This window comes from Pangasianodon hypophthalmus, chromosome 4 (assembly GCF_027358585.1).
Source record: "Pangasianodon hypophthalmus isolate fPanHyp1 chromosome 4, fPanHyp1.pri, whole genome shotgun sequence".
Classification (NCBI taxonomy): Eukaryota; Metazoa; Chordata; class Actinopteri; order Siluriformes; family Pangasiidae; genus Pangasianodon; species Pangasianodon hypophthalmus.
The window spans coordinates 26,527,568-26,540,002 of NC_069713.1; the positions used below are offsets into that span (position 1 = coordinate 26,527,568).

General features: G+C 36.6%; 1 protein-coding gene across 8 annotated transcripts in view; it reads left to right on the forward strand.

The window, feature by feature from the left end:
- Positions 1 to 11,356, forward strand: part of tnr (tenascin R (restrictin, janusin)) — a 171,186-nt gene extending 159,830 nt beyond the window's left edge. For 4 of the 8 annotated variants that reach the window (XM_053233699.1, XM_053233700.1, XM_026936640.3 and 1 more), the window contains 6 exons: positions 10 to 142; positions 414 to 565; positions 684 to 780; positions 3,767 to 3,928; positions 4,114 to 4,277; positions 5,127 to 11,355. In XM_053233699.1, coding sequence (XP_053089674.1) covers positions 10 to 142; positions 414 to 565; positions 684 to 780; positions 3,767 to 3,928; positions 4,114 to 4,277; positions 5,127 to 5,246 — 828 coding nt within the window. In that variant the 3' untranslated portion in view covers positions 5,247 to 11,355. Of the gene's footprint in view, positions 1 to 9; positions 143 to 413; positions 566 to 683; positions 781 to 3,766; positions 3,929 to 4,113; positions 4,278 to 5,126 lie in introns of all 8 variants that reach the window. The other 4 variants (XM_034303945.2, XM_034303944.2, XM_026936643.3 and 1 more) reach the window with 2 other exon arrangements.
- Positions 11,357 to 12,435: the final 1,079 nt, after the last annotated feature.

Sequence of the window (12,435 nt, forward strand, 5' to 3'; positions counted from 1 at the left end):
CAATTACAGGAGCTAATTCTGGATGCTGAGGACACATGGATCCGTCTGGAGGGACTGGCTGAGACAACAGAGTACACAGTGAGATTGCAGGCAGCCCGAGGCCTTGAGACCAGCGCCATTGTCTCTACATCCTTCACAACTGGTACCTCACTCTCACCCAAACAAAACGACTGTGTTTGTTACCAGAAGCTCCAGTTATTTAATTGCAAGATTGACAGAGTACTGCACTGAGTGTGTCTGTGCTTGGGTTTGGTCCTGTCTCTTATTTTCTCTTTGTGAATTTATTTTTTGTCATGATTAAAGTTGCCATTTTAGTTGCCAATTCTTCTTAGGCTTTCTTAAGCTAAGGTCCCCAGTTCTTTTCTTCTTGGACATGGATATTACTCTAACATTTTTTTTAACTGCCTGCTTAGGAAACCGGTTGTTTGCTGTGCCGCAGAACTGCGCTCAGCATCTGCTAAATGGTGAGCTCGTCAGTGGAGTTTACACTGTCTACATCAACCGTGACCCCAGTCAGGGTGTACAGGTCTATTGCGACATGACTACTGATGGTGGTGGCTGGATTGTAAGTGTGTATAAATTCTAGAAATACTTAGAAAAATCTATTAGATGCCATGTGTTTACTTTTCAAAAATCCAATTTACAAAATTGACCCAAACAACAATATATATGATTTGTTTTAGGTGTTTCAGCGTCGCCAGAATGGCCTGACTGATTTCTCCAGGACATGGAGTGAATATAGGACTGGATTTGGGAATCTGGAGGATGAGTTCTGGCTAGGTGAGATTAGATTCAATTCAATTCAATTCAATTTTATTTGTATAGTGCTTTTAACAATGGAGAGAAATAAATGGATCCAAAATATACTGTAAATATGTGAAGTTATCCCTAATGAGCAAGCCAGAGGCAATTTGAGGAAGAAACCTTGAGAGGAACCAGACTCAGAAGGGAACCCATCCTCATCTGGGTGCAATGGATAGTGCAATTATAAATAAATCCCTTCTATAATTGTGTACTATATGGACAAATGGTGCAAATGTGCAACCAGTAAATTCATCAGAGTTTTTGCAAGAAGTCCGGTTGAGTAAAATCTATCCACTGTCCACTGATGGAGTCTTGAGTATGAAGCTGCTCGTGGCATCTGCAGCCCCAAAGGCACTACAGCAATCACAGTCCCAAGCCATCACAGTGCAACTCCCCATATGAGATCCCCAAGCCATCTCCACAGCCCTCAGGTGGCACCATCCCCAGCAATCCAAATGGTTCTTCAGGCCATCCATATGGGGCCACCCCCAGCTGCAGTGAGCATGCTCAACCGATGAGAACTCCAACCAGAAGAAGGGCATCAGGATGGGTCAGGTAGGTCCGGAGAGCAGAAGGGGACAGGATCACTGGCAACTCAAGACTAGCATGTGTAGCTCGACAGAGAGAGGGAGAGATTATTAGGTAAGCTTTTGTCCTCTAATGCTTAAGGACAATGTATTTTGCATGCAGAGTGCAAGCAAGGACTCCAGCAAGACTAAATATGACAGCATAACTAAAAGGGAGAGCCAGAAGCTAACACAGACATGAGGGCACCCTGGGACATAAAGCAGCCAGCCACTCTACTGTCGACAAACCTGAGTGAACGCATGAGAGTGGGGGGGCGAAAGCATCCAAACATCCCAGCTCATCACAACACTCTATGCCTGTGAACCCTCCAGACCTGCTCCTTTACCTAGATCACCTTTAGATCACCTTAGAGGTGTTATGACCACTTTTAAATAAAACAAAATGATTATCAAAATTCTGAATGCTTACGCAATGGTGATATGTGATGTCTTTTTAAGAAGACATCTTCGAATGAAAGGGGAGATGTCTTCGAAAGAAAGGGGAGGCTTAATCACAGCTAGCCCATTTAACACGCCCCTGGGCATGTATAAAATACAAACTTGACTTCATCTGTATAGTCACATAATGCTCATTTTCTTTTAGTTAACTTTGTATTGGCTAAACCATTAATCTATCACTTTTGATTTTATAGCAATACAACTGCACAATGTACAGTATATACAACTTTTTGTCATTCTAATTTCTCATTCTTTGTGGTTATCTATTTCTCTGTACATGTAGCCATTGTGTTGTTGTGATTCATGTGATTCATGCCACAATGGGTTCATAATTTGTAATGATGATTTTCTGCTTCCACATTCATTCATTTAAACAGCCCTGTAATTGTCTTCAAAAATCCAGTATGACAAAGAACTTCTGAGCCCATTTTATTTGTAATTCATTGCATAAATACTCTTTGCAAATCTCATTATAAGACAATGAATATATTCATTAAGATTCACTGGAGGAACAAAAGAATATCTTTGCATGGCTCAGACTTCAAAGCATTGTCCCAGTGTAAAATAAAAAGAAAACATTATAAACTATATCTACGCAAACATTCAATCCTAGATAATGGCAGGATTATTTTTGGAAGAAGCTCATTAAAAAGATAGAAAAATGATATGAAAAATATTTTATTTAAAATAATAATGAAATACAGTGGATATAAAAAGTATACATACCCCTGTTAAAATGGCAGGTTTTTGTGAAGTAAAAAAAATGAAACTAAGATAAGTCATGTCAGATCTTTTCCCACCATTAATGTGAAAATGCAAAGTTTACAAATAAGGTGAAAAATAATCAAAAACATTTTAGGAAAAAAAGGAAAATAAAAAACTTACAATAACCTAGTTGCACAAGTGTTCACACCCCTAAACTAATACTTTGTTGATTTTATTACACCACTCAGTCTTTTTGGATAAGAGTCTATCTGTGTGGCACATCTTGACTTGGCAATATTTTCCCACTCTTTCTTGCAAAGACATTCTAGAGCCATCAAATTGTAAGGGCTTCTCCAGTGCACAGCCCACTTCCAGTCACCCCACAGATTTTTAGTTGGTTTCAAGTCTGGGCTCTGGCTAGGCTATTCAAAAACTTTGATCTTCTTTTGTTAAGCCATTCCTTTTTTTATTTGGATGTATGCGTTGAGTCATTGTCATGCTGAAAGGTGAAATTCCTTTTCATCTTTAGCTTACTAGCAGACACCTGAAGGCTTTGCACCAAAATCAATTTGTATTTGTAGCTATTCATTATTTCCTCCACCTTGATAAAAGCCCTAGTTTCTGGCCTAAAAACGATTAAAAATCATTAAATTGCCTAGAGTTTCTAGAAAGTCTATTATTGCATTTGATCAACAATAAAAAAAATTCACACACAGAAGAAATGTTTTTCACCTGCACATAAACAATATATAATGGAAAATACATAAGCTGTTACAAATACCACTAAGCCATAATTCCATGCATTCAAATAAAAGCATCTATGATATGGTAGTGGTTTACTGGTGCTCTTGTGAAGATTGATGGCATCATGAATTATGTTAGGTATCAGTATATTTCAGCAGAAAACCTGATTGCCTCTGTCTGTTAAAAGATGGCCATGGCCAGATGGATTTTTCAGCATGATCATCACGTGTGTGTTCACGGTGTGTGTGTTCACTACTGTGTGTGTGCACTTGGATGGGTTAAATGCAGAGCACAAATTCCGAGTATGGGTCACCATAAATGGCTACACGTCACTTCACTTCACTTGAAACAAACATCCAAATCAGCACAGATTAGCAAGCTGTTATCTATGTGCACCACATTTGTGGAGAAAATTTATTTTCGGTTTTGGGTATTTTTCAGACCTATTTCTCAGAGCTACTCGATGACCTTGTTTTTTCTTCATGCAGGTTTGGAGAATCTTCACAAGATTACGGCTCAAGGACGCTATGAGCTGCGCATTGACATGAGAAATGGCCAGGAGGCAGTATACGCCAACTACGACCGGTTCTCTATTGGAGACTCCAGAAGCCTCTACAAACTAAGGATAGGGGAATACAATGGCACTGCTGGTGAGTGGATGGCTTTTTCTGAAAAGACTGGAAGTTGAGTGTGTGCTGGGCTTTGAAGAAGATGCAATACTTTGAGTTTCTTTTGTCATCCTCAGTGCATCCCATGCATGTCCTCTAAGATTATAGAAAGCTCTTGAGTATAATTCTGTATAGCATGAAAACATTTTGTGCTTTATTTGTACTAGGTGACTCTCTGAGCTACCACCATGGTCGACCTTTCTCCACTAAAGACAAGGATAATGACAACGCTGTAACTAACTGTGCACTTTCCTATAAAGGAGCCTGGTGGTATAAGAATTGTCACAGAGTCAACCTAAATGGCAAATATGGAGAGTCCAGACACAGTCAGGTAAATGTCAAATAAAATGTCTCAGGATACTGAGTACCTGGTATTAACTTTTTTTTTAACAATAAATAAAAGGATCAGTTTATATTAATAGCAAGTGGCTATAAATATACATTCATCCTCACTAAGAAAGCCAATTTTTCAGATACTTTGCAGCAGTGTTCTGGCTATAGTATATGCTTTATACTTATACTTTATACTATATTTACAAGAATAAGAAAGAATTTCATTCCCCTGTTTTTACTTTGTTACTAGAGTGTGTACAGAATTAACTATTGTAGATTACCAGCACGTCAGTATATTTTTACACAACATAAAAATTTAAGTCATGCAGGCTTCTGCTATTTAATTGTCAATATGCACATACAGTATGTTTTTTTTTTCCCATTAGGGTACAACGCTGTTTTTGCTGGGTAGAAATCCAACCTGAGCAGATTTGTAATTAGATGTGAGAAAAGAATGCAGAAGCTAAGATAACACTAATCAAAAACAAAACATGAATGAAAAAAAAAAAAATTATCCACCTTTGCTTTTTGTTGCAGTTGATTTTTTTTTTCAAACAGCTATAGTCCAGTCTCTTAGTTGCTGGCAAAGGAAATGTACAGGGTATAATGTTCACACTATTCTATAATTCAAAGAAACAATGTTTTGAACTACTAAAATCACCAATAAATTTTAAGCATTGCTCTCCTCATGGATGCCATTCTACCATTTCCAATTAGATTTTATTTCCATTCCATGCAATATACCAATGTTTAATTTAAAATCAGTATTTCAGTAATATAGTATGTCACTTTGCTACATATGTCATTGCATTTTCAAAAAAAAAAAAATCCATTCTGTACTTCGTAGGGTATCAACTGGCACATGTGGAAAGGCCATGAGTTCTCCATCCCGTTTGTGGAGATGAAGATGAGACCTTATAATTATCGCACCATCAGTGGCAAGCGAAGGAGGTGCACTCCACATTAATCAGCTGTTTTGGCCCATCTTACTAGCTGTTCCTATTTTTACATAAAAAGAAAAGTAAGGCTGTGTTGTTTATTTGATCTCTTTTGAAGAATTGCATTTAGAATGATAAGCCTTTTGGATTGTTCCTTTCTCTGTAAAACTTTTGATCCCTGAAGGTGTAAAAAAAAAATGCTCCCAGGTACAGTATGGTACAGTGTTATTTACCACAAGTGGTTTGGGGAAAGGACATGAATAAAAATTACATACATGACAATGTTACTTTAAGAAAAAAGATTTTAGAAAAAAACTACACAGAAAAATAAGAGAATTATATTTTTATAACTGAAAACAACTGTAAAATATGATTGAATGGTTTACATGCAAGATTTTGGGACTGTTGGGACTTTCTTTTAATTTTGCTATTTGACATATACATAGGGTAACTAGGGAATCCCAAAAATGACATTAATATGTGATCTAGACTATATGGGCTATCTGATAGTCAAAAATATAACTGAATACAAAAAATTAATATAGAGTGAGTTTTAAAAAACAACTTAATTTTTATTTTTATTATTTATTGTTTTATTCCCGTAACCATTTTATCCTGGTCAGGGGTGCAATAAATGAGGAGCCTATGCCAGGAACATTGTGTCACAATACGGTGCAGTGGCACCACAGTGGTTAAGGCTCTGGGTTACTGATCAGAAGGTTGGGGGTTCAACTTCCTGCTACTGTTGGGCCCTTAAGCGAAGTCCTTAACCCCATCTGTTCCAGGGGTGCTGTGTCATGGCATGTTCTTACCCCAGCTTCCTAACAAGCTAGGATATGTGAAAAGGAATTATTACACTGTAGTGTAATCTTTCTTCTTTCTAAACATTCACACACATATTCATGCTTAGGACAAGTTACTGTAGCCGGTCCACCTACTGTCATGTTTTTTTGAACCTGGAGGAAACTCACGCAGACAAGGGGAGTACAGGGGCGGAAACTCCACCCAGACGATAACCTCAGCTCAAGATTGAACAAGTGACCTTGGAGGTGTGATGCAGCAATGCTACAGCTTCTCAATTTTTGGATTATTATTGATTCCAGCAATATCCAGATATTTATCTATTTCCTATTTTACTGATACTGAATTTTTAATGTCCTCACCACTTATATTATAATTAGGGGGTTGTGTTTTATTCACCCGTGCAGTATCTTGTGCATCCCTGGAACACTGGGCATGAGGTGGGAATACACCTTGAATGGGACACCAGTCCATTGCAGGGTATGATGTACATACACATTCACAGCCTCATTCATGCCTATGGACAATTTATCTTAGGCAGTCCACCTACTCGCATGTTTTTGGGAAGTGGTAGGAAACTGGGGAACCTACAGGAAACCTACACAGACACAGGGAGATCATGCTCAGAAACTCCACGAAGGGACCCTGGAGCTGCGAGGCAACAACGCCACCGTGTTACATTGTGCCACTGTGCCACCCCTACTATCAGTTTGTGCAAAATCAGCTAAAGCAGCCAAATGCAATAAGTGGAGAACATCAAGTCTGTGTACATATGAATTATTCCAATGTATTATCAAATGCTGGTTAGTAATCCCACAGAATTACTAAAGCATGACATTAAAACACATTCACTTCCAGTTCTAATGGGTCAGAAATGGAATAGATACACTACCACTGACACAGAGCCAGTATCGCTCAACAGTTTTATTAATGCTGTGCGATTGCTAACCAGCAATTAATAATATACTGTAATGCTCCATATAAGTACAAGCTTTAAGTTCTCCAACTACTTTGTTTGTCACCCTATGTTTGTACAAACAATTATCTATATGATTTAAGGATAAAGCTTGTTGATTCCTGTAGCAACTTGAGGCTAGGCTCTGCGTTGACCAGGAGCATGGTCTTCATCACTGTCTGCAGTTGCTATGTGAAAGGGAGAGAAAGGGATCAGCATTTCCATCCAGACCAAACTGGCTAAGCTTATTGTTCCTGCCACACCCTTTTATACTCTCCTGCTTTCTCCACACAATGTGGTCAACACTTTTGATGGATTGTTCTAGTCCTCATTACCATCAATATCAGATTCTAACCCACTGAACCAGTCTAACACCTGAGTAGGTTTGGACATGCCACTCTCATTATCACATAAGAGCTGAGGAGATTAGGAAATGATGTGTAAATAAAATAGGAAATACATAAATAACTAAACATGCTGTAATCAGTAAAAATGTAAAAGTGAGAGTGTTTAAAAGGTACAGTAAATGATAATAATATAATGTGATTTTTTATTGACTGTTTGATACTTTAAGAAATAATTGAAGGCATTTTTAACTTAACTCTATAATCAGTTAGTATTCGATTAAACTGTATATTTGACTCACTAGAATCAGTGGCATGTTAATGACTTGTCATTTTGGAGATTTCATAGGTAAGTTGCCTTTGAATGCTTAGAGTGGAACATACCATTTCATTACATATGGAGAATAATCATGTCTCATTCTTTATAATTACTGATTATATTTTTTTTATATTTTATTTAATCACTGATGGTATTTTTGAAACCAAAGATTTATTGGTTGGAAAAGTCTGCACATATAGACTGAATTTCATAGAGGATTTCAAAATTAAATTAGCTTACATCTTGATAGTTTTTGATACAGAAATACCATCATTGCAGCTTATAAAGCATCCCAGACAATCCCAGATTATTGCAGCAAATTCAAAACTCTTTTTAAAAATCCATTCTTGAACTTATTGATTTATATTTGCATTATTTCTCATACTCATGTGATTTAAATGTTCATGTAACTTGTCATGTCATAGTGTGCGGTCAGTTCAGTTTTGCTGTAGAATTAGTTTCAGTGTAAGAAATGAATGACCTCAAAAATGGTGATACGTTAACTCTTTCAACAGGATTGGGTCAGATGCATACTGAATTCAGAATAACACCACTCAAGTGTAAAATCTACTGCTTTGAAAAGTTTTTGCTTCCTCTTTTTTAAAATTTAATTTTCAGTGTATGGTGTTGTTTAATTTGTAGTGAATAAATTTATCTAACTGAATGTTGAAAAAAAATTTGACAGGTCAAACTGTTTACAGAATTGGGGGGGAGGGGGGTGTTCTGGAGTCAGTATTACTTCACAAGTTAACCTAACTAGACAGCTTTTAGATTTCTTGGTACATCTATTTCTACATCTATTTCTGTTGCACATTTATATTTGTGGGTAGCTTTACAAGATAAAAGATTGTACTAATCTAGTAATTGCAAATGCAATTTAAATTAAAACGCAAATTCAAGTTAAATTGTTGCTCTTTCGGCTGCTCCTGTTAGGGGTTGCCACTGCAGATCATTTGGTCCACGTATTTGATTGTGCACAGTTTTTATGCTGGATGCCCTTCCTGACGCAACCCTCCCCAATTTTATCTGGGCTTGGGATCGGCACTAAGAGTGCATGCAACCCTGGGCTGGGGTTGGTTCCCTGGCTGGGAGAATCAAACCTGGGCCGCAGTGGCGAGATCGCTGTGGCCTACCCACTAGTCCTCCAGGGACCCACAAATTCAAGTTAAATTAACCAAGTTAATATTATGTCTGTAATATTGGAATATCTTTCAATTTAGTCTGATATTAAATTATTATAACCACATTATTGGTGCAAAAAAAAAGTGCATGTGTATAAAAAAGAGCATATAATAGAAAATATTTTGACTTATTCAACCCATTGAAGTAAAAAAAAAAAAAGAAGAAAAAGAAAAAAGGAAGTAACATTAAAATGCAAAAGTTGATGTAGCCAGTAATGAAGATCAAAGTTCACTCCGGAGAGCAGAAGTTCAAGGCCAAAGACTTTATTCTTTCAAAAAATAAAGCCGAGCTACCCAACTCTTCAGAGGGCCATTCTTTTTTCATTTACATGAAAAAAACTTCCACATCTGGTTTTTCACAAGACCCAACATTCCCATATATGCTTATGTTAGTGTTTAAGGCAGACTTTCTCACTTAAATTTACAGCTTATTCCTGCTTTCCCCATTTGCCTATGTAAGGTCATATAGATCATGTTCAGGCCTAGGATACAGATGCCTATATAAGGTCATAAAGATCACTTTCAGGCCTCCCTGTCACCTTGTGCACTATACCGGTTCCATACATCTATAACATTGAGGATTACATGTTATCAAATATGAGTACACATTTCATGGTTAACATTTTATGGTTACAATATTTCTATAAAGTGAGACCTGAAACATGACAAAAGTAATTATTGAAAAAATTGGTTGTACTTCCCTTCATTCCAGACCACCAAAGTGGTTTCCTTCAGAACCAGCTGAGTTTTCCCCATTGTATGTGTCCTTGCCAAGTACTAATAGCAAAGACATCATCTTGTGACAGTGGATCTTAAAGAAAACAGTAGCAAAAAGTAAAATATTAAAACTACCATCACCAGTGGTACGCCTCAGTGCACTCTGTCTGAAGGTGAAAATTTAAAAATACAAAGATTACAAAAATCAAAGTAGTCACGCTGCTATACTCAGTATCTTGTTGAAGCGTTTAGGAAGTGTATTCAAAGACAGTGTGTCAGTATTGGTGACAAGAACATTGGTACATACCCCAAAGCATTGGGCAAGGAAGCATTTCACCTTCAGGTTATTAGGTGTTCTCCCTGCATAACAATAAATGCTTCATAATGCAGCTATAAAATATAAATGACATCCTGTTTTTTAGGGAGAACTGTCTCAGTCCTGTTCTCATGATGCAGTTCAGTGACCCCTGTCATATTGACCAGCCACTCTCTAATGAGCCTTTTCTCGCTGGCTGCACTGTAATGTCTTTATCTGCTCCTTACCTTGGTAACACACCATAGCGGTGACAGCACCTGACACACCAGGCTCAGTGAACATACTATTTAAGAAAATACCGACGAGAATGTGATCAGTGGCACTCTACAGTGGATCAGAGACTTATACATTTGAAGGTGTATTTTTTTTTTCTATTTTACTGGACTTTCTTAAGAAGATTAAAGCTTTGTTTTGTTAATGCTAATGTAATTAATAATATTTCAGCAATGACAGCAGCACATTACCATCCATTTATTGGAACACGAGAATTTGCGTGTTAAGAAGAGTGTCAGTGTTCTTGACATTTCAGACTTATTATTATTAATTATCCTGTTATCATTATTAAATGAATTATCCAGTTCATTATTAATACTGTCATTTCTTTATTATGGGCTTCTTTTTGTCATCATGTATAATATATTTTCTGCAAATGTGAAACAGTAGATGAGAGAAGATGATGCACATTAAATTGTGTATTCTTTTCCTCCCTGGCTCTTGCTGTTTACTGAGAGAATGGATATTGCATGCGCTGAAGACAAACTTGATGTGGTAAAAAGATGGACCTGTGGAAATACTGTATATGCCTCTGTAATAGCCTGAAACTTACAGTTGAATAACCTTGGATATTAACATGACTAATTAAATTAGCCCTAGTTTGACTTAAACATGCTGTATAATTCCTTTTTAATACCTTTTGTACACATTAATAAAATATTATAAATATGAATTTGTTTTTTCTGCCTCTTCATGTGCAGTACATAATAATACAGCAGTATAGAAACTGAGTAAAAACAATGATGAGCTCAAAGATATAGATGTTTGTGACATTTGTAACAAAAGTGCCTGTATACGACTAGCTTTCACACCACAGATATGACTAAAGAAAACCTCCTGATAGTGCTAATCTTGCTAATGATAAATTAAGTCTCTTACAGTAATGTGTTCAATATTTATCCTTTTCACAGGACACTAGAGACACTAGCAATTACATGCTCATGAGTGAAGTATTCTAATTTATTTGCATACAGTACTACACACATGGTCTTAGGAAAGAAATGCTGTATATCAAAAATAATGAAATTACATGTTTTCTATATTAAATATGTAAAAATCCTGATAACGACCAGTAAACAGTACTAAACTAAACAAAATCTATATTTCTATATCTGTTTTTGCTAATACCCGACAGCCTTCATATTGTTTTTTAGACAAAAACAATAATTTGTTTTTGTCTAAAAAGTCGTCTATTACGTAATACATGTATGTTACTTACTTACTGTTATTTACTAACATAAAATTTTTGCTGGAAAAGTAATATTTGAAATTTCTCCCCCTGAAGGTCGCTGAAGCGAATCTATAAGAAATCTGTAAGGGACCGTCTAAAAAGTGCCTGACATGGGCAACTATGTAAGTTTCCGTCTATCTGACCTGCAGTATTGCAGTATTCGGATACAACATGCATTCAGTACAGCGGTATGTAACAGTCATTACAAGGGCAGTATTACACAAAAGTCTCACAGAATGAGTACATTAATGACCTCATAATTAAGAACAAAACAAAAAAAACAAAAAAATAAAATTCCAGGAATTGAGATTTCTTCATTTTGAAGGTTGTAGTGGTGGTTAGGTTAGGTAAGGTTCAACTTTATTGTCATTGTCAGAGTACAAGTTCAGAGACAAGAAAATACAGTTAGCATCTAACCAGTAGTGCAAATAGCAAATATGTTAAAAATGAGGTAACAAGGTTATGGTGCAATAAGTTATACAATCTGCAGCTTGTATTTGTGCTTGGCATCCCGGATTCCTCGCATCAGATTGAAACTGGATGCACTGTAAGCTTCCCGGTCTCCAGCAGCATCTCCAGCAGCATCTCATGCCTTCAGTAGGAAAAGTACTTCGTTATTCATCCAAGGCTTTTGATTTGGATATGTTTTAACTATAAGGGCAGTGACTCAGTCAACACATCTGTTAAAACCGTTAAGTAGATTATCGCTAATTCGCAACAACTATTGAGACACTGAGCCTCGTGATGTGCACTAAGACTCACTAGAAATGCAATATTACATTACATTACGTTACTGTATAAGTACAGTACTAAATTATATTCTGGGGGGAGTGTATATTTTATATTTTTGTTTTGCAATTATTTTTTGAAAAAAAAAGATACAAACAGAACGTCAATATTTTAAAAAATGTGAATTTTGAAAAGAACTGCTTTGTTACATTTTAATGATTTTATTAAATGAGTGATTACACATACACCAAACAGCCATAATATTAAAACCACCAATGTTGTGCTGCCAAAACAGCTCAGACTCATCTATGCATGGACTCCACACTGAAGGTGTGTTGTTGTATCTGGCACC